The sequence below is a fragment of the Bombina bombina genome, chromosome 1, assembly GCF_027579735.1.
Source record: "Bombina bombina isolate aBomBom1 chromosome 1, aBomBom1.pri, whole genome shotgun sequence".
NCBI classification, from domain to species: Eukaryota; Metazoa; Chordata; class Amphibia; order Anura; family Bombinatoridae; genus Bombina; species Bombina bombina.
In genome coordinates, this window is record NC_069499.1 from 8,350,417 (window position 1) to 8,375,029 (window position 24,613).

General features: G+C 44.0%; 1 protein-coding gene across 1 annotated transcript in view; it reads right to left on the minus strand.

Moving 5' to 3' along the window:
• Window positions 1-516: 516 nt before the first annotated feature.
• Window positions 517-24,613, minus strand: part of TTLL5 (tubulin tyrosine ligase like 5) — a 273,384-nt gene continuing 249,287 nt past the window's right edge. The window contains exon 19 of the mRNA XM_053697018.1: window positions 517-725. Coding sequence (XP_053552993.1) covers window positions 517-725 — 209 coding nt within the window. The remainder of the gene's footprint in view (window positions 726-24,613) is intronic.

Below are 24,613 nucleotides of genomic sequence, written 5' to 3' on the forward strand. Positions count from 1 at the left end.
TTAACTATCCAGCGCCCCACTGGGAGTGCAATTTCTTCTGCTGGTTGTGTTTAGTCTTGTCAATAGCGTAGACTCCAGTATAGAGACTTTCAGTGGAGGTTGGGATACCACAGGCTAATTCAGCTATTTCAAATGCTGAAATAAATGTAAACAAGCTACTTGTATATAATTTAATACACTACAACCTGTAAAATTGATAATTGGGAATAATTTAAAGGAGGGAAACATTTTGATTAAACTGTCCCTTTAGGCTTTTCTCCTATGGGGGTTCAAACCAGCACATTCACCCAAAGGACATAAACAAAACTGCTGCTGATATAACAGGAGAGGTCTTTTAACCTGTGGGTGTGGCTAGTGCATGCCCATCCAATCAGAGAACAGGGCTCCTTATATAAACATGAGCACAAGAGTCAGACAGTGGGACAGAGTGCAATAAAGTAAGACGGACATACCTGTAACCAGAGTATGCACTAAACACACAATGAGGGGCAGTGAATAGGCTATATAGGCTGAGATTTACAAGGGAACTAGAAAGCAAGGAAGACAGACAAAGAACACCTGCTGCGTGATCGTCTTCAAATGACCGGACTGCTGCTGAATAGACTGTCTCTCCGCTAGACGTTGCAGGGAGGCAGTCACTTCCCGCTCATTATACGGATTCTCTGGCTCCTTCCCTGCATGCGCTGAGTGACAGCGAGTGCGCAACACACTGTGCCGAGAGCCCGCTGAAAGAAAAGGAAAATGTGCATGAGGCCATGACGCTAATAGCAACCATACATGAGAGGCAGGAAGGAGACAAAGCAGAGATATATCACACAGCAGATGTGAAACATAGGATAGGAAACACGGAACAATACAGAGAGTGACAAGGAACAATACAGAGGATAGGTAACAAGTATTGATGCAGTAGATAGGGAACAAGGAACAATACAGAGGAAAGGTGACAAGGAACAATACAGAGGATAGGTGACAAGGAACAATACAGAGGATAGGTGACAAGTATTGATGCAGTAGATAGGGAACAAGGAACAATACAGAGGATAGGTGACAAGTATTGATGCAACAGATAGGGAACAAGGAACAATACAGAGGATAGGTGACAAGGAACAATACAGAGGATAGGTGACAAGTATTGATGCAGCAGATAGGGAACAAGTAACAATACAGAGGATAGGTGACAAGGAACAATACAGAGGATAGGTGACAAGTATTGATGCAGTAAATAGGGAACAAGGAACGATACAGAGAATAGGTGACAAGTATTGATGCAACAGATAGGGAACAAGGAACAATACAGAGGATAGGGAACAAGGAACAATACAGAGGATAGGTGACAAGGAACAATACAGAGGATAGGTGACAAATATTGATGCAGTAGATAGGGAACAAGGAACAATACAGAGGATAGGTGACAAGTATTGATGCAGTAGATAGGGAACAAGGAACAATACAGAGGATAGGTGACAAGGAACAATACAGAGGATAGGTGACAAGTATTGATGCAGCAGATAGGGAACAAGGAACAATACAGAGGATAGGTGACAAGGAACAATACAGAGGATAGGTGACAAATATTGATGCAGTAGATAGGGAACAAGGAACAATACAGAGGATAGGTGACAAAGAACAATACAGAGGATAGGTGACAAGTATTGATGCAGTAGATAGGGAATAAGGAACAATACAGAGGATAGGTGACAAGTATTGATGCAATAGATAGGGAATAAGGAACAATACAGAGGATAGGTGACAAGTATTGATGCAGTAGATAGGGAACAAGGAACAATACAGAGGATAGGTGACAAGGAACAACACAGAGGATAGGTGACAAGTATTGATGCAGTAGATAGGGAACAAGGAACAATACAGAGGATAGGTGACAAGTATTGATGCAGTAGATAGGGAACAAGGAACAATACAGAGGATAGGTGACAAGTATTGATGCAGTAGATAGGGAACAAGGAACAATACAGAGGATAGGTGACAAGGAACAATACAGAGGATAGGTGACAAGTATTGATGCAGTAGATAGGGAACAAGGAACAATACAGAGGATAGGTGACAAGTATTGATGCAGCAGATAGGGAACAAGGAACAATACAGAGGATAGGTGACAAGTATTGATGCAGTAGATAGGGAACAAGGAACAATACAGAGGATAGGTGACAAGTATTGATGCAGCAGATAGGGAACAAGGAACAATACAGAGGATAGGTGACAAGTATTGATGCAGCAGATAGGGAACAAGGAACAATATAGAGGATAGGTGACAAGTATTGATGCAGCAGATAGGGAACAAGGAACAATACAGAGGATAGGTGACAAGGAACAATACAGAGGATAGGTGACAAGTATTGATGCAGCAGATAGGGAACAAGGAACAATACAGAGGATAGGTGACAAGTATTGATGCAGCGTATAGGGAATAAGGAACAATACAGAGGATAGGTGACAAGGAACAATACAGAGGATAGGTGACAAGTATTGATGCAGCGTAAAGGGAACAAGGAACAATACAGAGGATAGGTGACAAGTATTGATGCAGCGTAAAGGGAATAAGGAACAATACAGAGGATAGGTGACAAGTATTGATGCAGCAGATAGGGAACAAGGAACAATACAGAGGATAGGTGACAAGTATTGATGCAGTAGATAGGGAACAAGGAACAATACAGAGGATAGGTGACAAGTATTGATGCAGTAGATAGGGAACAAGGAACAATACAGAGGATAGGTGACAAGTATTGATGCAGCAGATAGGGAACAAGGAACAATACAGAGGATAGGTGACAAGTATTGATGCAGCAGATAGGGAACAAGGAACAATATAGAGGATAGGTGACAAGGAACAATACAGAGGATAGGTGACAAGTATTGATGCAGCAGATAGGGAACAAGGAACAATACAGAGGATAGGTGACAAGTATTGATGCAGCAGATAGGGAACAAGGAACAATACAGAGGATAGGTGACAAGTATTGATGCAGCGTATAGGGAATAAGGAACAATACAGAGGATAGGTGACAAGGAACAATACAGAGGATAGGTGACAAGTATTGATGCAGCGTAAAGGGAACAAGGAACAATACAGAGGATAGGTGACAAGTATTGATGCAGCGTAAAGGGAATAAGGAACAATACATAGGATAGGTGACAAGTATTGATGCAGCAGATAGGGAACAAGGAACAATACAGAGGATAGGTGACAAGGAACAATACAGAGGATAGGGAACAAGGAACAATACAGAGGATAGGGAACAAGGAACAATACAGAGGATAGGTGACAAGGAACAATACAGAGGATAGGTGACAAGTATTGATGCAGTAGATAGGGAACAAGGAACAATACAGAGGATAGGTGACAAGGAACAATACAGAGGATAGGTGACAAGGAACAATACAGAGGATAGGTGACAAGGAACAATACAGAGGATAGGTGACAAGTATTGATGCAGCAGATAGGGAACAAGGAACAATACAGAGGATAGGTGACAAGGAACAATACAGAGGATAGGTGACAAGTATTGATGCAGCAGATAGGGAACAAGGAACAATACAGAGGATAGGTGACAAGTATTGATGCAGCAGATAGGGAACAAGGAACAATACGGAGGATAGGTGACAAGGAACAATACAGAGGATAGGTGACAAGGAACAATACAGAGGATAGGTGACAAGTATTGATGCAGCAGATAGGGAACAAGGAACAATACAGAGGATAGGTGACAAGTATTGATGCAGCAGATAGGGAACAAGGAACAATACAGAGGATAGGTGACAAGGAACAATACAGAGGATAGGTGACAAGTATTGATGCAGTAGATAGGTAACAAGGAACAATACAGAGGATAGGTGACAAGTATTGATGCAGTAGATAGGTAACAAGGAACAATACAGAGGATAGGTGACAAGTATTGATGCAGCAGATAGGGAACAAGGAACAATACAGAGGATAGGTGACAAGTATTGATGCAGCAGATAGGGAACAAGGAACAATACAGAGGATAGGTGACAAGGAACAATACAGAGGATAGGTGACAAGGAACAATACAGAGGATAGGTGACAAGTATTGATGCAGCGTAAAGGGAATAAGGAACAATACAGAGGATAGGTGACAAGTATTGATGCAGTAGATAGGGAACAAGGAACAATACAGAGGATAGGTGACAAGGAACAATACAGAGGATAGGTGACAAGGAACAATACCGAGGATAGGTGACAAGGAACAATACCGAGGATAGGTGACAAGGAACAATACAGAGGATAGGTGACAAGGAACAATACAGAGGATAGGTGACAAGTATTGATGCAGCGTAAAGGGAACTAGGAACAATACAGAGGATAGGTGACAAGTATTGATGCAACAGATAGGGAACAAGGAACAATACAGAGGATAGGTGACAAGTATTGATGCAACAGATAGGGAACAAGGAACAATACAGAGGATAGGTGACAAGTATTGATGCAGTAGATAGGGAACAAGGAACAATACAGAGGATAGGTGACAAGGAACAATACAGAGGATAGGTGACAAGTATTGATGCAGTAGATAGGGAACAAGGAACAATACAGAGGATAGGTGACAAGTATTGATGCAGTAGATAGGGAACAAGGAACAATACAGAGGATAGGTGACAAGTATTGATGCAGCAGATAGGGAACAAGGAACAATACAGAGGATAGGTGACAAGTATTAATGCAGTAGATAGGTGACAAGGAACAATACAGAGGATAGGTGACAAGTATTGATGCAGTAGATAGGTGACAAGGAACAATACAGAGGATAGGTGACAAGTATTGATGCAGTACATAGGGAACAAGGAACAATACAGAGGATAGGTGACAAGTATTGATGCAGTAGATAGGTGACAAGGAACAATACAGAGGATAGGTGACAAGAATTAATGCAGTAGATAGGTGACAAGGAACAATACAGAGGATAGGTGACAAGTATTGATGCAGTAGATAGGGAACAAGGAACAATACAGAGGATAGGTGACAAGTATTGATGCAGTAGATAGGGAATAAGGAACAATACAGAGGATAGGTGACAAGTATTGATGCAGTAGATAGGTGACAAGGAACAATACAGAGGATAGGTGACAAGTATTGATGCAGCAGATAGGGAACAAGGAACAATACAGAGGATAGGTGACAAGGAACAATACAGAGGATAGGTGACAAGGAACAATACAGAGGATAGGTGACAAGGAACAATACAGAGGATAGGTGACAATTATTGATGCAGCAGATAGGGAACAAGGAACAATACAGAGGATAGGTGACAAGTATTGATGCAGCAGATAGGGAACAAGGAACAATACAGAGGATAGGTGACAAGTATTGATGCAGCAGATAGGGAACAAGTAACAATACAGAGGATAGGTGACAAGTATTGATGCAGCAGATAGGGAACAAGTAACAATACAGAGGATAGGTGACAAGTATTGATGCAGCAGATAGGGAACAAGGAACAATACAGAGGATAGGTGACAAGTATTGATGCAGTAGATAGGGAACAAGGAACAATACAGAGGATAGGTGACAAGTATTGATGCAGTAGATAGGGAACGAGGAACAATACAGAGGATAGGTGACAAGGAACAATACAGAGGATAGGTGACAAGTATTGATGCAGTAGATAGGGAACAAGGAACAATACAGAGGATAGGTGACAAGTATTAATGCAGCAGATAGGGAACAAGGAACAATACAGAGGATAGGTGACAAGTATTGATGCAGCAGATAGGGAACAAGGAACAATACAGAGGATAGGTGACAAGTATTGATGCAGCAGATAGGGAACAAGGAACAATACAGAGGATAGGTGACAAGTATTGATGCAGCGTATAGGGAATAAGGAACAATACAGAGGATAGGTGACAAGGAACAATACAGAGGATAGGTGACAAGTATTGATGCAGCGTAAAGGGAACAAGGAACAATACAGAGGATAGGTGACAAGTATTGATGCAGCGTAAAGGGAATAAGGAACAATACAGAGGATAGGTGACAAGTATTGATGCAGCAGATAGGGAACAAGGAACAATACAGAGGATAGGTGACAAGTATTGATGCAGTAGATAGGGAACAAGGAACAATACAGAGGATAGGTGACAAGTATTGATGCAGTAGATAGGGAACAAGGAACAATACAGAGGATAGGTGACAAGTATTGATGCAGCAGATAGGGAACAAGGAACAATACAGAGGATAGGTGACAAGTATTGATGCAGCAGATAGGGAACAAGGAACAATATAGAGGATAGGTGACAAGTATTGATGCAGCAGATAGGGAACAAGGAACAATACAGAGGATAGGTGACAAGGAACAATACAGAGGATAGGTGACAAGTATTGATGCAGCAGATAGGGAACAAGGAACAATACAGAGGATAGGTGACAAGTATTGATGCAGCAGATAGGGAACAAGGAACAATACAGAGGATAGGTGACAAGTATTGATGCAGCGTATAGGGAACAAGGAACAATACAGAGGATAGGTGACAAGGAACAATACAGAGGATAGGTGACAAGTATTGATGCAGCGTAAAGGGAACAAGGAACAATACAGAGGATAGGTGACAAGTATTGATGCAGCGTAAAGGGAATAAGGAACAATACATAGGATAGGTGACAAGTATTGATGCAGCAGATAGGGAACAAGGAACAATACAGAGGATAGGTGACAAGGAACAATACAGAGGATAGGGAACAAGGAACAATACAGAGGATAGGGAACAAGGAACAATACAGAGGATAGGTGACAAGGAACAATACAGAGGATAGGTGACAAGTATTGATGCAGTAGATAGGGAACAAGGAACAATACAGAGGATAGGTGACAAGGAACAATACAGAGGATAGGTGACAAGGAACAATACAGAGGATAGGTGACAAGGAACAATACAGAGGATAGGTGACAAGTATTGATGCAGCAGATAGGGAACAAGGAACAATACAGAGGATAGGTGACAAGGAACAATACAGAGGATAGGTGACAAGTATTGATGCAGCAGATAGGGAACAAGGAACAATACAGAGGATAGGTGACAAGTATTGATGCAGCAGATAGGGAACAAGGAACAATACAGAGGATAGGTGACAAGGAACAATACAGAGGATAGGTGACAAGGAACAATACAGAGGATAGGTGACAAGGAACAATACAGAGGATAGGTGACAAGTATTGATGCAGCAGATAGGGAACAAGGAACAATACAGAGGATAGGTGACAAGTATTGATGCAGCAGATAGGGAACAAGGAACAATACAGAGGATAGGTGACAAGGAACAATACAGAGGATAGGTGACAAGTATTGATGCAGTAGATAGGTAACAAGGAACAATACAGAGGATAGGTGACAAGTATTGATGCAGTAGATAGGTAACAAGGAACAATACAGAGGATAGGTGACAAGTATTGATGCAGCAGATAGGGAACAAGGAACAATACAGAGGATAGGTGACAAGTATTGATGCAGCAGATAGGGAACAAGGAACAATACAGAGGATAGGTGACAAGGAACAATACAGAGGATAGGTGACAAGGAACAATACAGAGGATAGGTGACAAGTATTGATGCAGCGTAAAGGGAATAAGGAACAATACAGAGGATAGGTGACAAGTATTGATGCAGTAGATAGGGAACAAGGAACAATACAGAGGATAGGTGACAAGGAACAATACAGAGGATAGGTGACAAGTATTGATGCAGCAGATAGGGAACAAGGAACAATACAGAGGATAGGTGACAAGTATTGATGCAGCAGATAGGGAACAAGGAACAATACAGAGGATAGGTGACAAGTATTGATGCAGCGTATAGGGAATAAGGAACAATACAGAGGATAGGTGACAAGGAACAATACAGAGGATAGGTGACAAGTATTGATGCAGCGTAAAGGGAACAAGGAACAATACAGAGGATAGGTGACAAGTATTGATGCAGCGTAAAGGGAATAAGGAACAATACATAGGATAGGTGACAAGTATTGATGCAGCAGATAGGGAACAAGGAACAATACAGAGGATAGGTGACAAGGAACAATACAGAGGATAGGGAACAAGGAACAATACAGAGGATAGGGAACAAGGAACAATACAGAGGATAGGTGACAAGGAACAATACAGAGGATAGGTGACAAGTATTGATGCAGTAGATAGGGAACAAGGAACAATACAGAGGATAGGTGACAAGGAACAATACAGAGGATAGGTGACAAGGAACAATACAGAGGATAGGTGACAAGGAACAATACAGAGGATAGGTGACAAGTATTGATGCAGCAGATAGGGAACAAGGAACAATACAGAGGATAGGTGACAAGGAACAATACAGAGGATAGGTGACAAGTATTGATGCAGCAGATAGGGAACAAGGAACAATACAGAGGATAGGTGACAAGTATTGATGCAGCAGATAGGGAACAAGGAACAATACGGAGGATAGGTGACAAGGAACAATACAGAGGATAGGTGACAAGGAACAATACAGAGGATAGGTGACAAGTATTGATGCAGCAGATAGGGAACAAGGAACAATACAGAGGATAGGTGACAAGTATTGATGCAGCAGATAGGGAACAAGGAACAATACAGAGGATAGGTGACAAGGAACAATACAGAGGATAGGTGACAAGTATTGATGCAGTAGATAGGTAACAAGGAACAATACAGAGGATAGGTGACAAGTATTGATGCAGTAGATAGGGAACAAGGAACAATACAGAGGATAGGTGACAAGTATTGATGCAGCAGATAGGGAACAAGGAACAATACAGAGGATAGGTGACAAGTATTGATGCAGCAGATAGGGAACAAGGAACAATACAGAGGATAGGTGACAAGGAACAATACAGAGGATAGGTGACAAGGAACAATACAGAGGATAGGTGACAAGTATTGATGCAGCGTAAAGGGAATAAGGAACAATACAGAGGATAGGTGACAAGTATTGATGCAGTAGATAGGGAACAAGGAACAATACAGAGGATAGGTGACAAGGAACAATACAGAGGATAGGTGACAAGGAACAATACCGAGGATAGGTGACAAGGAACAATACCGAGGATAGGTGACAAGGAACAATACAGAGGATAGGTGACAAGGAACAATACAGAGGATAGGTGACAAGTATTGATGCAGCGTAAAGGGAACTAGGAACAATACAGAGGATAGGTGACAAGTATTGATGCAACAGATAGGGAACAAGGAACAATACAGAGGATAGGTGACAAGTATTGATGCAGCAGATAGGGAACAAGGAACAATACAGAGGATAGGTGACAAGTATTGATGCAGTAGATAGGGAACAAGGAACAATACAGAGGATAGGTGACAAGGAACAATACAGAGGATAGGTGACAAGTATTGATGCAGTAGATAGGGAACAAGGAACAATACAGAGGATAGGTGACAAGTATTGATGCAGTAGATAGGGAACAAGGAACAATACAGAGGATAGGTGACAAGTATTGATGCAGCAGATAGGGAACAAGGAACAATACAGAGGATAGGTGACAAGTATTAATGCAGTAGATAGGTGACAAGGAACAATACAGAGGATAGGTGACAAGTATTGATGCAGTAGATAGGTGACAAGGAACAATACAGAGGATAGGTGACAAGTATTGATGCAGTACATAGGGAACAAGGAACAATACAGAGGATAGGTGACAAGTATTGATGCAGTAGATAGGTGACAAGGAACAATACAGAGGATAGGTGACAAGAATTAATGCAGTAGATAGGTGACAAGGAACAATACAGAGGATAGGTGACAAGTATTGATGCAGTAGATAGGGAACAAGGAACAATACAGAGGATAGGTGACAAGTATTGATGCAGTAGATAGGGAATAAGGAACAATACAGAGGATAGGTGACAAGTATTGATGCAGTAGATAGGTGACAAGGAACAATACAGAGGATAGGTGACAAGTATTGATGCAGCAGATAGGGAACAAGGAACAATACAGAGGATAGGTGACAAGGAACAATACAGAGGATAGGTGACAAGGAACAATACAGAGGATAGGTGACAAGGAACAATACAGAGGATAGGTGACAATTATTGATGCAGCAGATAGGGAACAAGGAACAATACAGAGGATAGGTGACAAGTATTGATGCAGCAGATAGGGAACAAGGAACAATACAGAGGATAGGTGACAAGTATTGATGCAGCAGATAGGGAACAAGTAACAATACAGAGGATAGGTGACAAGTATTGATGCAGCAGATAGGGAACAAGTAACAATACAGAGGATAGGTGACAAGTATTGATGCAGCAGATAGGGAACAAGGAACAATACAGAGGATAGGTGACAAGTATTGATGCAGTAGATAGGGAACAAGGAACAATACAGAGGATAGGTGACAAGTATTGATGCAGTAGATAGGGAACGAGGAACAATACAGAGGATAGGTGACAAGGAACAATACAGAGGATAGGTGACAAGTATTGATGCAGTAGATAGGGAACAAGGAACAATACAGAGGATAGGTGACAAGTATTAATGCAGCAGATAGGGAACAAGGAACAATACAGAGGATAGGTGACAAGTATTGATGCAGCAGATAGGGAACAAGGAACAATACAGAGGATAGGTGACAAGTATTGATGCAGCAGATAGGGAACAAGGAACAATACAGAGGATAGGTGACAAGTATTGATGCAGCGTATAGGGAATAAGGAACAATACAGAGGATAGGTGACAAGGAACAATACAGAGGATAGGTGACAAGTATTGATGCAGCGTAAAGGGAACAAGGAACAATACAGAGGATAGGTGACAAGTATTGATGCAGCGTAAAGGGAATAAGGAACAATACAGAGGATAGGTGACAAGTATTGATGCAGCAGATAGGGAACAAGGAACAATACAGAGGATAGGTGACAAGTATTGATGCAGTAGATAGGGAACAAGGAACAATACAGAGGATAGGTGACAAGTATTGATGCAGTAGATAGGGAACAAGGAACAATACAGAGGATAGGTGACAAGTATTGATGCAGCAGATAGGGAACAAGGAACAATACAGAGGATAGGTGACAAGTATTGATGCAGCAGATAGGGAACAAGGAACAATACAGAGGATAGGTGACAAGTATTGATGCAGCAGATAGGGAACAAGGAACAATACAGAGGATAGGTGACAAGGAACAATACAGAGGATAGGTGACAAGTATTGATGCAGCAGATAGGGAACAAGGAACAATACAGAGGATAGGTGACAAGTATTGATGCAGCAGATAGGGAACAAGGAACAATACAGAGGATAGGTGACAAGTATTGATGCAGCGTATAGGGAATAAGGAACAATACAGAGGATAGGTGACAAGGAACAATACAGAGGATAGGTGACAAGTATTGATGCAGCGTAAAGGGAACAAGGAACAATACAGAGGATAGGTGACAAGTATTGATGCAGCGTAAAGGGAATAAGGAACAATACATAGGATAGGTGACAAGTATTGATGCAGCAGATAGGGAACAAGGAACAATACAGAGGATAGGTGACAAGGAACAATACAGAGGATAGGGAACAAGGAACAATACAGAGGATAGGGAACAAGGAACAATACAGAGGATAGGTGACAAGGAACAATACAGAGGATAGGTGACAAGTATTGATGCAGTAGATAGGGAACAAGGAACAATACAGAGGATAGGTGACAAGGAACAATACAGAGGATAGGTGACAAGGAACAATACAGAGGATAGGTGACAAGGAACAATACAGAGGATAGGTGACAAGTATTGATGCAGCAGATAGGGAACAAGGAACAATACAGAGGATAGGTGACAAGGAACAATACAGAGGATAGGTGACAAGTATTGATGCAGCAGATAGGGAACAAGGAACAATACAGAGGATAGGTGACAAGTATTGATGCAGCAGATAGGGAACAAGGAACAATACAGAGGATAGGTGACAAGGAACAATACAGAGGATAGGTGACAAGGAACAATACAGAGGATAGGTGACAAGGAACAATACAGAGGATAGGTGACAAGTATTGATGCAGCAGATAGGGAACAAGGAACAATACAGAGGATAGGTGACAAGTATTGATGCAGCAGATAGGGAACAAGGAACAATACAGAGGATAGGTGACAAGGAACAATACAGAGGATAGGTGACAAGTATTGATGCAGTAGATAGGTAACAAGGAACAATACAGAGGATAGGTGACAAGTATTGATGCAGTAGATAGGTAACAAGGAACAATACAGAGGATAGGTGACAAGTATTGATGCAGCAGATAGGGAACAAGGAACAATACAGAGGATAGGTGACAAGTATTGATGCAGCAGATAGGGAACAAGGAACAATACAGAGGATAGGTGACAAGGAACAATACAGAGGATAGGTGACAAGGAACAATACAGAGGATAGGTGACAAGTATTGATGCAGCGTAAAGGGAATAAGGAACAATACAGAGGATAGGTGACAAGTATTGATGCAGTAGATAGGGAACAAGGAACAATACAGAGGATAGGTGACAAGGAACAATACAGAGGATAGGTGACAAGGAACAATACCGAGGATAGGTGACAAGGAACAATACCGAGGATAGGTGACAAGGAACAATACAGAGGATAGGTGACAAGGAACAATACAGAGGATAGGTGACAAGTATTGATGCAGCGTAAAGGGAACTAGGAACAATACAGAGGATAGGTGACAAGTATTGATGCAACAGATAGGGAACAAGGAACAATACAGAGGATAGGTGACAAGTATTGATGCAACAGATAGGGAACAAGGAACAATACAGAGGATAGGTGACAAGTATTGATGCAGTAGATAGGGAACAAGGAACAATACAGAGGATAGGTGACAAGGAACAATACAGAGGATAGGTGACAAGTATTGATGCAGTAGATAGGGAACAAGGAATGTTACAGAAGCATTAGTTATTTTGTTGTGAAGAAACTTATTTCCCAGCAGCAATGCCTGAACCAGCCAAGCCAGCGCCTAAGAAGGGCTCCAAGAAAACTGTAACAAGTATCATTTCATAAAGGGTTAACTCTGTTCAGTTTTGAGAAAACTATTTTCTGAGGCAGGTTTCCTAGCATATTGTGTACTGTAATTAAGTTTGTGATAAGCATTCACTGCTAGGTGATAAGAAGGACTCAATTGTTTTCTTGTGTGTACTTGTTATCTGCGGTGGCCTGTCCAAGGGCTTTGTCTAAATGTGTGATGGGGGATTTTATGCTTCCCCCCCCTGGGAGTGCCCTGTGTGCATGTAACCTAAATAAAAAGCAGGCTGGGCATCCCAGTCCTCAGTTCTTGGTTGTCCCTCAATCGCAGCGTTGACTCGTTTTTGTGGGCAGAAGGGTATCCTAGCTGTACTACAGCTAAGGGGGATTATTCTACATTTGCGAGACTCATATAGAATACTATGGAAAGCAGTTTCTCCCCTCTTCAGCAATAGGAATCCAGGCTACTAAGCGGTCCATCTCTCAGCGAGACTAAGGGTAACCGTAACATTTGGCGGCAGCGGTGGGATTTTTCCTGGATTTCCTAGGAGAGGTACAGAACGGATGGAGAGCGCTTACGAAAAATTGAAGCGTACAACCCTAAAGGATTTACTTGAAAGCAGAGGGGGGTACGCCAGCAACCGGCCGAGGAGAGAGCTGATCGCAGAATTGACCGAACTGGATCAGAGCTTCACAATGGCGGAAACACCGACCACGATTAGTGACGAAAAAAACAGGATTGTTCGGGAGAGGCTCTCACTGTACGGGCCGAACCCCTCCATGGAATTGGTACAGCAGTTGATGGCGGAAGCGGACAAGGATATACGAGAGACTCGAGCCCACGAACTCAACCTAGCGAACGCACACCGCAATGCTGAAGCCCCGCAGGTAATCATCCCTGTCGAAAATGCTGGGAGGCCCAAGATACCCTATGCGGCATTTCGACCCTTCCTAGAGAGCGAGACAGGGATTGATGAATATTTGGCGGACTTCGAAAGGCAATGTGCCCTGCACCAGATTCCCAACAGGGAGTGGCCCACGATATTGTCTGGGAAACTATCCGGGCGAGCCCTGGAAGCCTTTCGTACTCTGGGTGCTGAGGAAGTGACACAGTATGAGCTAGTTAAGGAGACACTGTTGCGACGGTACGCAGTAACTCCGGACGCGTATCGCCGACAGTTTCGGGGCACGAAAAAGAAGCCTAACGATACCCATATGGAATGGGCGCACCGAATGCGGAGAGCGGCAAATCACTGGATGAGCGGAAGTAAAGCGGTGACTGGTGAGGAAATTTTACAATTGTTTCTCTTAGAACATTTTTATAATGGCATGGAACAGCAAGGGAAGGAATGGCTGCGAGACAGGCGACCTTCTACCTTAGAAGAAGCAGCCAAATTGGCCGATGAACATTATGACTCCCGTCTTCACGAACCCAGAGAGGTTTACCGTGCACCCCCTCGTGCTGAATTCCGAGCCCCGGTGCCCGCAGGGCCCGCCCGACACTCAGGACCACCCAATAACAGCTCTGAGCGTCCCAGACCGACTTGCCACCGATGCAAGCAACCAGGGCATTTCATGGCTAGCTGCCCCCTTAATACGCACCAGACACCCAGGAATTACAATTACCCCTCTGGGGCATATCGTCCGGCCCGGACCCTCTGTGTTAACCAAGAGGCCCCTATGGAGGAATATTTGGGGCCGCTTCACGAGGCGGACCCTGTATATGCTGCCTCAGATAACCGCCAGCACCATCGGCAGAAGGTATGGCTCGAGGGGCGATCTACCGAGGGATTGAGAGACACAGGGGCTACTATCACGCTGGTACAGAGTCATTTGGTGCCGGAGCACAAGCGATCTGGACAGACTGTGGCCGTTAGAGTGGCGGGGGGGGATGTGTACAAAATTCCAACAGCTAAAGTGCATCTTGATTGGGGAGCGGGAAAGGGGGCTGTGAACGTGGGCATAATGGATAATTTACCTGCCGAAGTACTACTGGGCAATGATTTGGGCCCCATGACTTCTGCCTATGCTCCAGTATGCAACAACGAGGCGGACCCAGTGACTACACGGGCCCAAGCCCGGACGGAGCGAGAACTCTCACCAGTGCGGGAGACACAGGTAAGACCTACCCCGACCTTGCCTGACATGTTAGGCCCCATACCCTGGGACACCCCAGATGCTTTCGAGACAGAGTCTAAGACTGACCCGACCTTACAAAAGTACCGGGAACGAGCAGAGACCGGAGGGGGCGGGGCAGATAATGAAACATTCTTATGGGAAAAAGGGAAACTATACCGCTGGACAGAGAAAAGGGGACAGCGTAGGCGACAGCTGGTAGTGCCCCACAAATACCGTCAAGAAATCCTCAAGATAGGCCACGACATCCCCTTAGCAGGCCACCTAGCTGTAACCCGTACCCTACACCGCATTACTCATACGTTCTTTTGGCCAGGGGTACACGCTGACGTTAGAACTTACTGTAACACCTGCGATGTGTGTCAACGAGTAGGAAGGCGAGGCGATCACCCTAAAGCCCATCTAGTAAATATGCCCATTGTAGAGGAACCCTTCAGCCGGGTTGCTATTGACCTAGTGGGACCACTGGCTACCCCTAGTCCCTCCGGTAAGCGCTACATTCTTACCGTAGTGGACTACGCTACCAGGTACCCAGAGGCTGTCGCCCTATCCAACATACAAGCGGATACGGTAGCGAATGCACTAGTACAGGTGTTCTCCCGGGTAGGATTTCCAAAAGAAATCCTATCCGACCGAGGCACCCAATTTACGGCTGAATTGACCCAACAACTCTGGCAGGTTTGCAAAATTAAGTCCCTCCTGAGCTCCCCATACCACCCCCAGACGAACGGGCTGTGTGAGAGGTTCAATGGGACCCTCAAGCAAATGCTCAAGACGTTCACTCAGGAATACCGAGACTGGGAACGCTTCCTGCCGCACCTCCTTTTTGCTTATCGGGAGGTGCCCCAGGAAACGACAGGGTTCTCTCCCTTCGAGTTGCTCTACGGAAGAAAGGTACGGGGACCCCTAAACCTGATCCGGGAGCACTGGGAGGGAGAGATGGAGACTGACGGTGTCCCCCTTGTGCCATACGTGCTGGAACTCAGGGACCGAATGGAGCAATTAGCCAAATCCGTGCGGGCTAATCTCCAGTCGGCCCAGAGAAGACAGAAAGTATGGTACGATCGGGGGGCCCGAAAGAGAATCTTTACCATAGGACAAAAGGTGTTAGTACTTAAGCCGGTGAAGACAGACAAATTGCAGGCGTCCTGGCAGGGCCCCTACCAGATCGTAGAGAAAAGGGGAGACACCACTTATGTGATAGCTAGCTGCCACGACAACAATCTTAGAAAGACATTCCATGTAAACATGCTCAAGGAATATTTTGAGCGACCAGAGAACGTGACGGCCGTATGTTGTTCCCCTCAGGAAGGCCCCGACAGTCTACCCATTCCAGACCTATTAGAAAAGAGTCTCCCCACAGGTATAGTGGCTCAGGTTCAGATAGGAGACCGACTTAGCCCCACTGAAAGGGAGCAGCTCAACCAACTCCTACAGTCCAAACACCTCACCTTCTCCCCGAAGCCAGGGTACACTACTTTAACCACCCACCAGGTAGATACTCCGGGACAAGCTCCCTTGCGCCAGGCTCCGTACCGAATCCCCGAAGCAGTTAGGATAGGAATGAAGAAGGAGATCGATGAGATGCTCCAACTCAGGGTAATTGAGCCCTCCGATAGTCCCTGGGCCTCCCCAGTTGTCTTGGTGCCCAAGAAAGATGGGACCACCCGGTTCTGCGTAGACTATCGGAGGCTCAATGAAAAGACCGTGACGGACGCTTACCCTATGCCCAGGGTAGACGAGCTACTCGATCGTATAGCCAGGGGAAATTACCTGACCACTATTGACCTCTGCAAAGGTTACTGGCAGATTCCCCTGGCCCCGGAGGCTATCCCCAAGTCGGCATTCGTCACCCCATTCGGCTTATATCAGTTTAGGGTAATGCCGTTTGGGATGAAGAATGCCCCAGCTACATTCCAGCGCTTGGTGGATAGGCTCTTGGATGGCTTCCAGAGTTTTGCTTGCGCCTACCTGGACGACATAGCGATCCACAGTGAGTCATGGGAGGACCACTTAGCTCACATAGGAATGGTTCTGGATCAGATCCGGGCTGCTGGCCTGACTCTGAAGCCAGAAAAATGCCACTTTGGGATGGCCGAGGTACAGTACCTGGGTCACCGGGTGGGGTGTGGAAAGCAGCGACCAGAGCCGGCCAAGATAGAAGCTGTCGCCAATTGGCCCACCCCCATCACTAAGACTCAGGTCCTAGCCTTCCTGGGCACGGCAGGGTACTATAGACGGTTCGTACCAGACTACAGCACACTTGCCAAACCCCTGACTGACTTGACCAAGAAGAACTTACCTCGACAGGTCCTGTGGTCTCCCCACTGTGAAACGGCTTTCCAGGCTCTCAAAAATGCTCTAATTAACGCTCCTGTCTTGGCGGCTCCAGCCCTTAACAAACGTTTTATCGTCCATACAGATGCTTCCATGTTCGGGCTGGGAGCCGTCCTCAGCCAAGTAGGCGAAGATGGAGGGGAGCATCCAGTTGCCTACATCAGCCGGAAGCTCCTGCCCCGCGAAGTCAGCTATGCAGCGGTCGAAAAGGAGTGTTTGGCTTTGGTGTGGGCATTAAAGAAATTGACTCCCTATTTATATGGGCAGGAGTTCACTCTGGTCACCGACCATAACCCGTTGGTGTGGCTGAACCGGGTCTCTGGAGATAATGGCAGGCTATTACGTTGGAGTTTATCGTTGCAACCCTTCAATTTCACCATTACTTACAGACCTGGGAAACAGAATGGCAACGCCGACGGGTTGTCCAGACAAACCGACCTCAGCCCCGCATAACCAGCGGTCTGGACAGCCTTAGTCTGCCCCGAAAAGGGGTCAGACCGTGTCTGCCAGAGTGTTCCACAGAAAGGGAGCACTGTTACAGAAGCATTAGTTATTTTGTTGTGAAGAAACTTATTTCCCAGCAGCAATGCCTGAACCAGCCAAGCCAGCGCCTAAGAAGGGCTCCAAGAAAACTGTAACAAGTATCATTTCATAAAGGGTTAACTCTGTTCAGTTTTGAGAAAACTATTTTCTGAGGCAGGTTTCCTAGCATATTGTGTACTGTAATTAAGTTTGTGATAAGCATTCACTGCTAGGTGATAAGAAGGACTCAATTGTTTTCTTGTGTGTACTTGTTATCTGCGGTGGCCTGTCCAAGGGCTTTGTCTAAATGTGTGATGGGGGATTTTATGCTTCCCCCCCCTGGGAGTGCCCTGTGTGCATGTAACCTAAATAAAAAGCAGGCTGGGCATCCCAGTCCTCAGTTCTTGGTTGTCCCTCAATCGCAGCGTTGACTCGTTTTTGTGGGCAGAAGGGTATCCTAGCTGTACTACAGCTAAGGGGGATTATTCTACATTTGCGAGACTCATATAGAATACTATGGAAAGCAGTTTCTCCCCTCTTCAGCAATAGGAATCCAGGCTACTAAGCGGTCCATCTCTCAGCGAGACTAAGGGTAACCGTAACAAGGAACAATACAGAGGATAGGTGACAAGTATTGATGCAGTAGATAGGGAACAAGGAACAATACAGAGGATAGGTGACAAGTATTGATGCAGCAGATAGGGAACAAGGAACAATACAGAGGATAGGTGACAAGTATTAATGCAGTAGATAGGTGACAAGGAACAATACAGAGGATAGGTGACAAGTATTGATGCAGTAGATAGGTGACAAGGAACAATACAGAGGATAGGTGACAAGTATTGATGCAGTAGATAGGGAACAAGGAACAATACAGAGGATAGGTGACAAGTATTAATGCAGTAGATAGGTGACAAGGAACAATACAGAGGATAGGTGACAAGTATTAATGCAGTAGATAGGTGACAAGGAACAATACAGAGGATAGGTGACAAGTATTGATGCAGTAGATAGGGAACAAGGAACAATACAGAGGATAGGTGACAAGTATTGATGCAGTAGATAGGGAATAAGGAACAATACAGAGGATAGGTGACAAGGAACAATACAGAGGATAGGTGACAAGGAACAATACAGAGGATAGGTGACAAGTATTGATGCAGCAGATAGGGAACAAGGAACAATACAGAGGATAGGTGACAAGTATTGATGCAGCAGATAGAGAACAAGGAACAATACAGAGGATAGGTGACAAGTATTGATGCAGCAGATAGGGAATAAGGAACAATACAGAGGATAGGTGACAAGGAACAATACAGAGGATAGGTGACAAGTATTGATGCAGTAGATAGGGAACAAGGAACAATACAGAGGATAGGTGACAAGTATTGATGCAGCAGATAGGGAATAAGGAACAATACAGAGGATAGGTGACAAGGAACAATACAGAGGATAGGTGACAAGTATTGATGCAGCAGATAGGGAACAAGGAACAATACAGAGAATAGGTGACAAGGAACAATACAGAGGATAGGTGACAAGGAACAATACAGAGGATAGGTGACAAGGAACAATACAGAGGATAGGTGACAAGTATTGATGCAGCGTATAGGGAATAAGGAACAATACAGAGGATAGGTGACAAGTATTGATGCAGTAGATAGGGAACAAGTAACAATACAGAGGATAGGTGACAAGTATTGATGCAGCAGATAGGGAACAAGGAACAATACAGAGGATAGGTGACAAGTATTGATGCAGCAGATAGGGAACAAGGAACAATACAGAGGATAGGTGACAAGTATTGATGCAGCAGATAGGGAACAAGGAACAATACAGAGGATAGGTGACAAGGAACAATACAGAGGATAGGTGACAAGTATTGATGCAGCAGATAGGGAACAAGGAACAATACAGAGGATAGGTGACAAGGAACAATACAGAGGATAGGTGACAAGTATTGATGCAGTAGATGGGTAACAAGGAACAATACAGAGGATAGGTGACAAGTATTGATGCAGCAGATAGGGAACAAGGAACAATACAGAGGATAGGGGACAAGGAACAATACAGAGGATAGGTGACAAGTATTGATGCAGCAGATAGGGAACAAGGAACAATACAGAGGATAGGTGACAAGTATTGATGCAGTAGATAGGTGACAAGGAACAATACAGAGGATAGGTGACAAGTATTGATGCAGTAGATAGGTAACAAGGAACAATACAGAGGATAGGTGACAAGTATTGATGCAGTAGATAGGTAACAAGGAACAATACAGAGGATAGGTGACAAGTATTGATGCAGCGTATAGGGAACAAGGAACAATACAGAGGATAGGTGACAAGTATTGATGCAGCGTATAGGGAACAAGGAACAATACAGAGGATAGGTGACAAGTATTGATGCAGCAGATAGGGAACAAGGAACAATACAGAGCATAGGTGACAAGTATTGATGCAGTAGATAGGTGACAAGGAACAATACAGAGGATAGGTGACAAGGAACAATACAGAGGATAGGGAACAAGGAACAATACAGAGGATAGGTGACAAGTATTGATGCAGCGTAAAGGGAATAAGGAACAATACAGAGGATAGGTGACAAGTATTAATGCAGCAGATAGGGAACAAGGAACAATACAGAGGATAGGTGACAAGTATTGATGCAGCAGATAGGGAATAAGGAACAATACAGAGGATAGGTGACAAGTATTAATGCAGCAGATAGGGAACAAGGAACAATACAGAGGATAGGTGACAAGTATTAATGCAGCAGATAGGGAACAAGGAACAATACAGAGGATAGGTGACAAGTATTGATGCAGTAGATAGGGAACAAGGAACAATACAGAGGATAGGTGACAAGTATTGATGCAGTAGATAGGGAACAAGGAACAATACAGAGGATAGGTGACAAGTATTGATGCAGTAGATAGGTGACAAGGAACAATACAGAGGATAGGTGACAAGTACTGATGCAGCAGATAGGGAACAAGGAACAATACAGAGGATAGGTGACAAGTATTGATGCAGTAGATAGGGAACAAGGAACAATACAGAGGATAGGTGACAAGGAACAATACAGAGGATAGGTGACAAGTATTGATGCAGCAGATAGGGAACAAGTAACAATACAGAGGATAGGTGACAAGTATTGATGCAGCAGATAGGGAACAAGTAACAATACAGAGGATAGGTGACAAGTATTGATGCAGTAGATAGGGAACAAGGAACAATACAGAGGATAGGTGACAAGTACTGATGCAGTAGATAGGGAATAAGGAACAATACAGAGAATGGAGAACAAGGAGAGACACTCTGTTGTAAGCATATCATTTATTCTTGCTTTTGTGATATATCATTAGTTATTAGGATAAACCGTTACAAGTAGTTAAATCTAATGAAAGAGGAAAATGTTTTTCTGTATTTTCATTGCATTGTTTTATTATTTTAAGTAAATGTATAATAAGGATTTAAAATAAATGGGTAGAAATATAAAAGAATACATTTTTCAAAAAAACTTGATTTTTACGCTCAGGCTAAAGGTTAAGAAATTGTTTATGCTTTGCGACTAAATGATGTCAGCAAGATGTAGAGAGTATAAATATTGGCTCTAGACAGACAGAATTCATATCAAGATTGTTTGGATGCTGACAAGGTTATTCTTGGTACGTGGTATTGTAAGATTTTGTAGTAAGCAAGCATTATTAACGGTTAACTCTTTGTATTTAGGATAATTATTTTTTTCCCTTTAACTATTGTACTGCATATTAGAAAAAAACTAAAATTTATGCTTACCTGATCAATTATTTTCTGGTACAGAGGTGCCTGAAGGATAAGAATACAAAAGCTGCCTTAAAAAAATTATATAAGGGCAGGTCGTGGACTCTCCATGCCAGGAAAGAAACTAATTTATCAGGTAAGCATTCATTTTGTTTTCATTCCAATGGCATGGAGAGTCCACGATTCCATTAAATTACTGTTGGGAAACCAATACCCAAGCCAGAGAGGACACAGAATGGACAGGGAGGGAGAACTAAAGGCAAGTGGACCTAAACTGAAGGCACCACCGCTTGAAGCACCTTTCTCCCAAAGGAAGCCTCAGCGGAGGCAAAAAAGGAAATTTATTCTTACCTGATAAATTTGTTTCTTTTACGATACGATGAGTCCACGGATTTCATCCTTACTTGTGGGATATCGCCTCCTGGTCAGCAGGAGGTGGCAAAGAGCACCACAGCAGAGCTGTATATATAGCTCCTCCCTTCCCTCCCACTCCAGTTATTCGACCGAAGTTAGGAAGAGAAAGGAAAAGCCAAGGTGCAGAGGTGACTGAAGTTTAGCAAAATTAAAGACCTGACATATAAAAACAGGGTGGGCCGTGGACTCATCGTATCGTAAAAGAAACAAATTTATCAGGTAAGAATAAATTTCCTTTTCTTTTACAAGATACGATGAGTCCACGGATTTCATACTTACTTGTGGGATACAATACCAAAGCTATAGTACACGGATGAAAAGGGAGGGACAAGACAGGGAACCTAAACGGAAGGAACCACTGCTTGAAGAACTTTTCTCCCAAAAACAGCCTCAGACGAGGCAAAAGTATCAAATTTATAAAATGTGGAAAAAGTGTGAAAAGAAGACCCAGTTGCAGCTTTGCAAATCTGTTCAACAGAAGCATCATTTTGGAATGTCCATGAGGAAGCCACAGCCCTAGTGGAAAGAGCCGTAAGTCGATCAGGAGGCTGCTGTCCAGCAGTCTCATATGCAAAACAGATGATACTCTTCAGCCAAAAAGAAAGAGGTAGCTGTCTGACCCCTACGCTTCCCAGAAAACACAACAAACAGGGAAGACGATTGACGAAAGTCCTTAGTTGCCTGTAAGTAAAACTTCAAAGCACGGACCACGTCCAATTCATGTAACAGCCGCTCCTTCTGAGAAGAAGGAGGAGAACAGAAGGAAGGAACAAAAATTTCCTGATTAATATTTTTATTTGAAAATACCTGAGTAAAAAAAACAAGTTTGGTACGTAACACCATCTTATCCGAATGAAAAATAAGATAAGGAGAATCACAGTGTAATGCTGAAAGCTCAGATACTCTGCGAGCAGAAGAAAGAGCAACCAAAAATAAAACTTTCCAATAGTAACTTAATATCTATGGAATGCCTAGGTTCAAACGAAACCCCTTGAAGAACTGTAAGAACTAAATTCAAACTCCAAGGAGGAGCAATTGGTCTAAACACAGGCCTGATTCTGGTCAGAGCCTGACAAAAAGAGTGAACATCTGCCAGACGCTTGTGTAACAAAAAAGGTAAAGCAGAAATCTGCTCCTTTAAGGAACTTGCCGACAACCCTTTCTCCAGTCCGTCCTGGAGAAAAGACAAAATCCTGGGAATCCTAACCCTACTCCATGAGTAGCTCTTGGATTCGCACCAATAAAGATATTTATGCCATATCTTATGATAAATCTTTCTAGTAACAGGCTTACGTGCCTGAATCAAGTATCCATGACCGAATCAGAAAACCCTCGCTTAGATAAAATTAAGCGTTCAATCTCCAAGAAGTCAGCTGCAGAGAAACTAGATTCTGACGATGGAAGGGTCCTTGAATGAGGTCTTTCCTCAAAGGAAGCTTCCACGGTGGCTGAGATGACATGTCTACCAGATCGGCATACCAAGTCCTGCAAGGCCACGCAGGAGCGAAGAGGATCACCGAAAACCTGTCCTGTTTGACTCGAGCAATCACCCGGGGAAGGAGAGCAAATAGAGGGAACACATAAGCTAGGTTGAAAGACCAAGGAACTGCCAAGGCATCAATCAGCTCGGTCTGGGGATCCCTGGACCTGTATCTCGGAAGCTCGGCATTCTGACGAGACGCCATAAGATCCAACCCCGGCCTGCCCCATCTGAGAATCAGGTTGGTGAATACCTCCGGATGAAGTTCCCATTCTCCCGGATGAAACGTCTGTCTGCTTAGAAATCCGCTTCCCAGTTCTCCACACCTAGGATATGGACCACCGACAGATAACAAGAGTGAGCCTCCGCCCACTGAAGTATCTTGGCTACTTCAGTCATCGCTAAGGAAACTCCTTGTTCCTCCCTGAGGATTGATGTAAGCTACAGTGGTAATGTAGTCCGACTGGAATCTGATGAACTTGGCCGAAGCCAACTGAGGCCAAGCCCGAAGCGCACTGAATATTGCTCTTAACTCAAGGATATCGATGGGAAGGAGATACTCCGTTCGAGTCCATACACCCTGAGCCCTCAGGGAGATCCAGACTGCTCCCCATCCTATCAGGCTGGCATCCATCGTCACTATCACCCATGAGGGTCTGCGGAAGCATGTCCCCTGGGATAGATGATCCAGCGACAACCACCATAGAAGAGAGTCCTTGTCTTCTGGTCTAGAATGAGATGAGCAGATAAATTTGTATAAGCTCCATTCCATTGACTGAGCATGGTCAGTTGCAGAGGTCTGAGTTGAGACCGAACAAACGGAATGATGTCCATTGCTGCTACCATCAAACCAATCACCTCCATGCACTGAGCCACTGACGGCCGAGGATTTGACTGAAGAGCTCGGCATGTGTTCAGAATCTTTAATTTTCTGACCTCCATCAA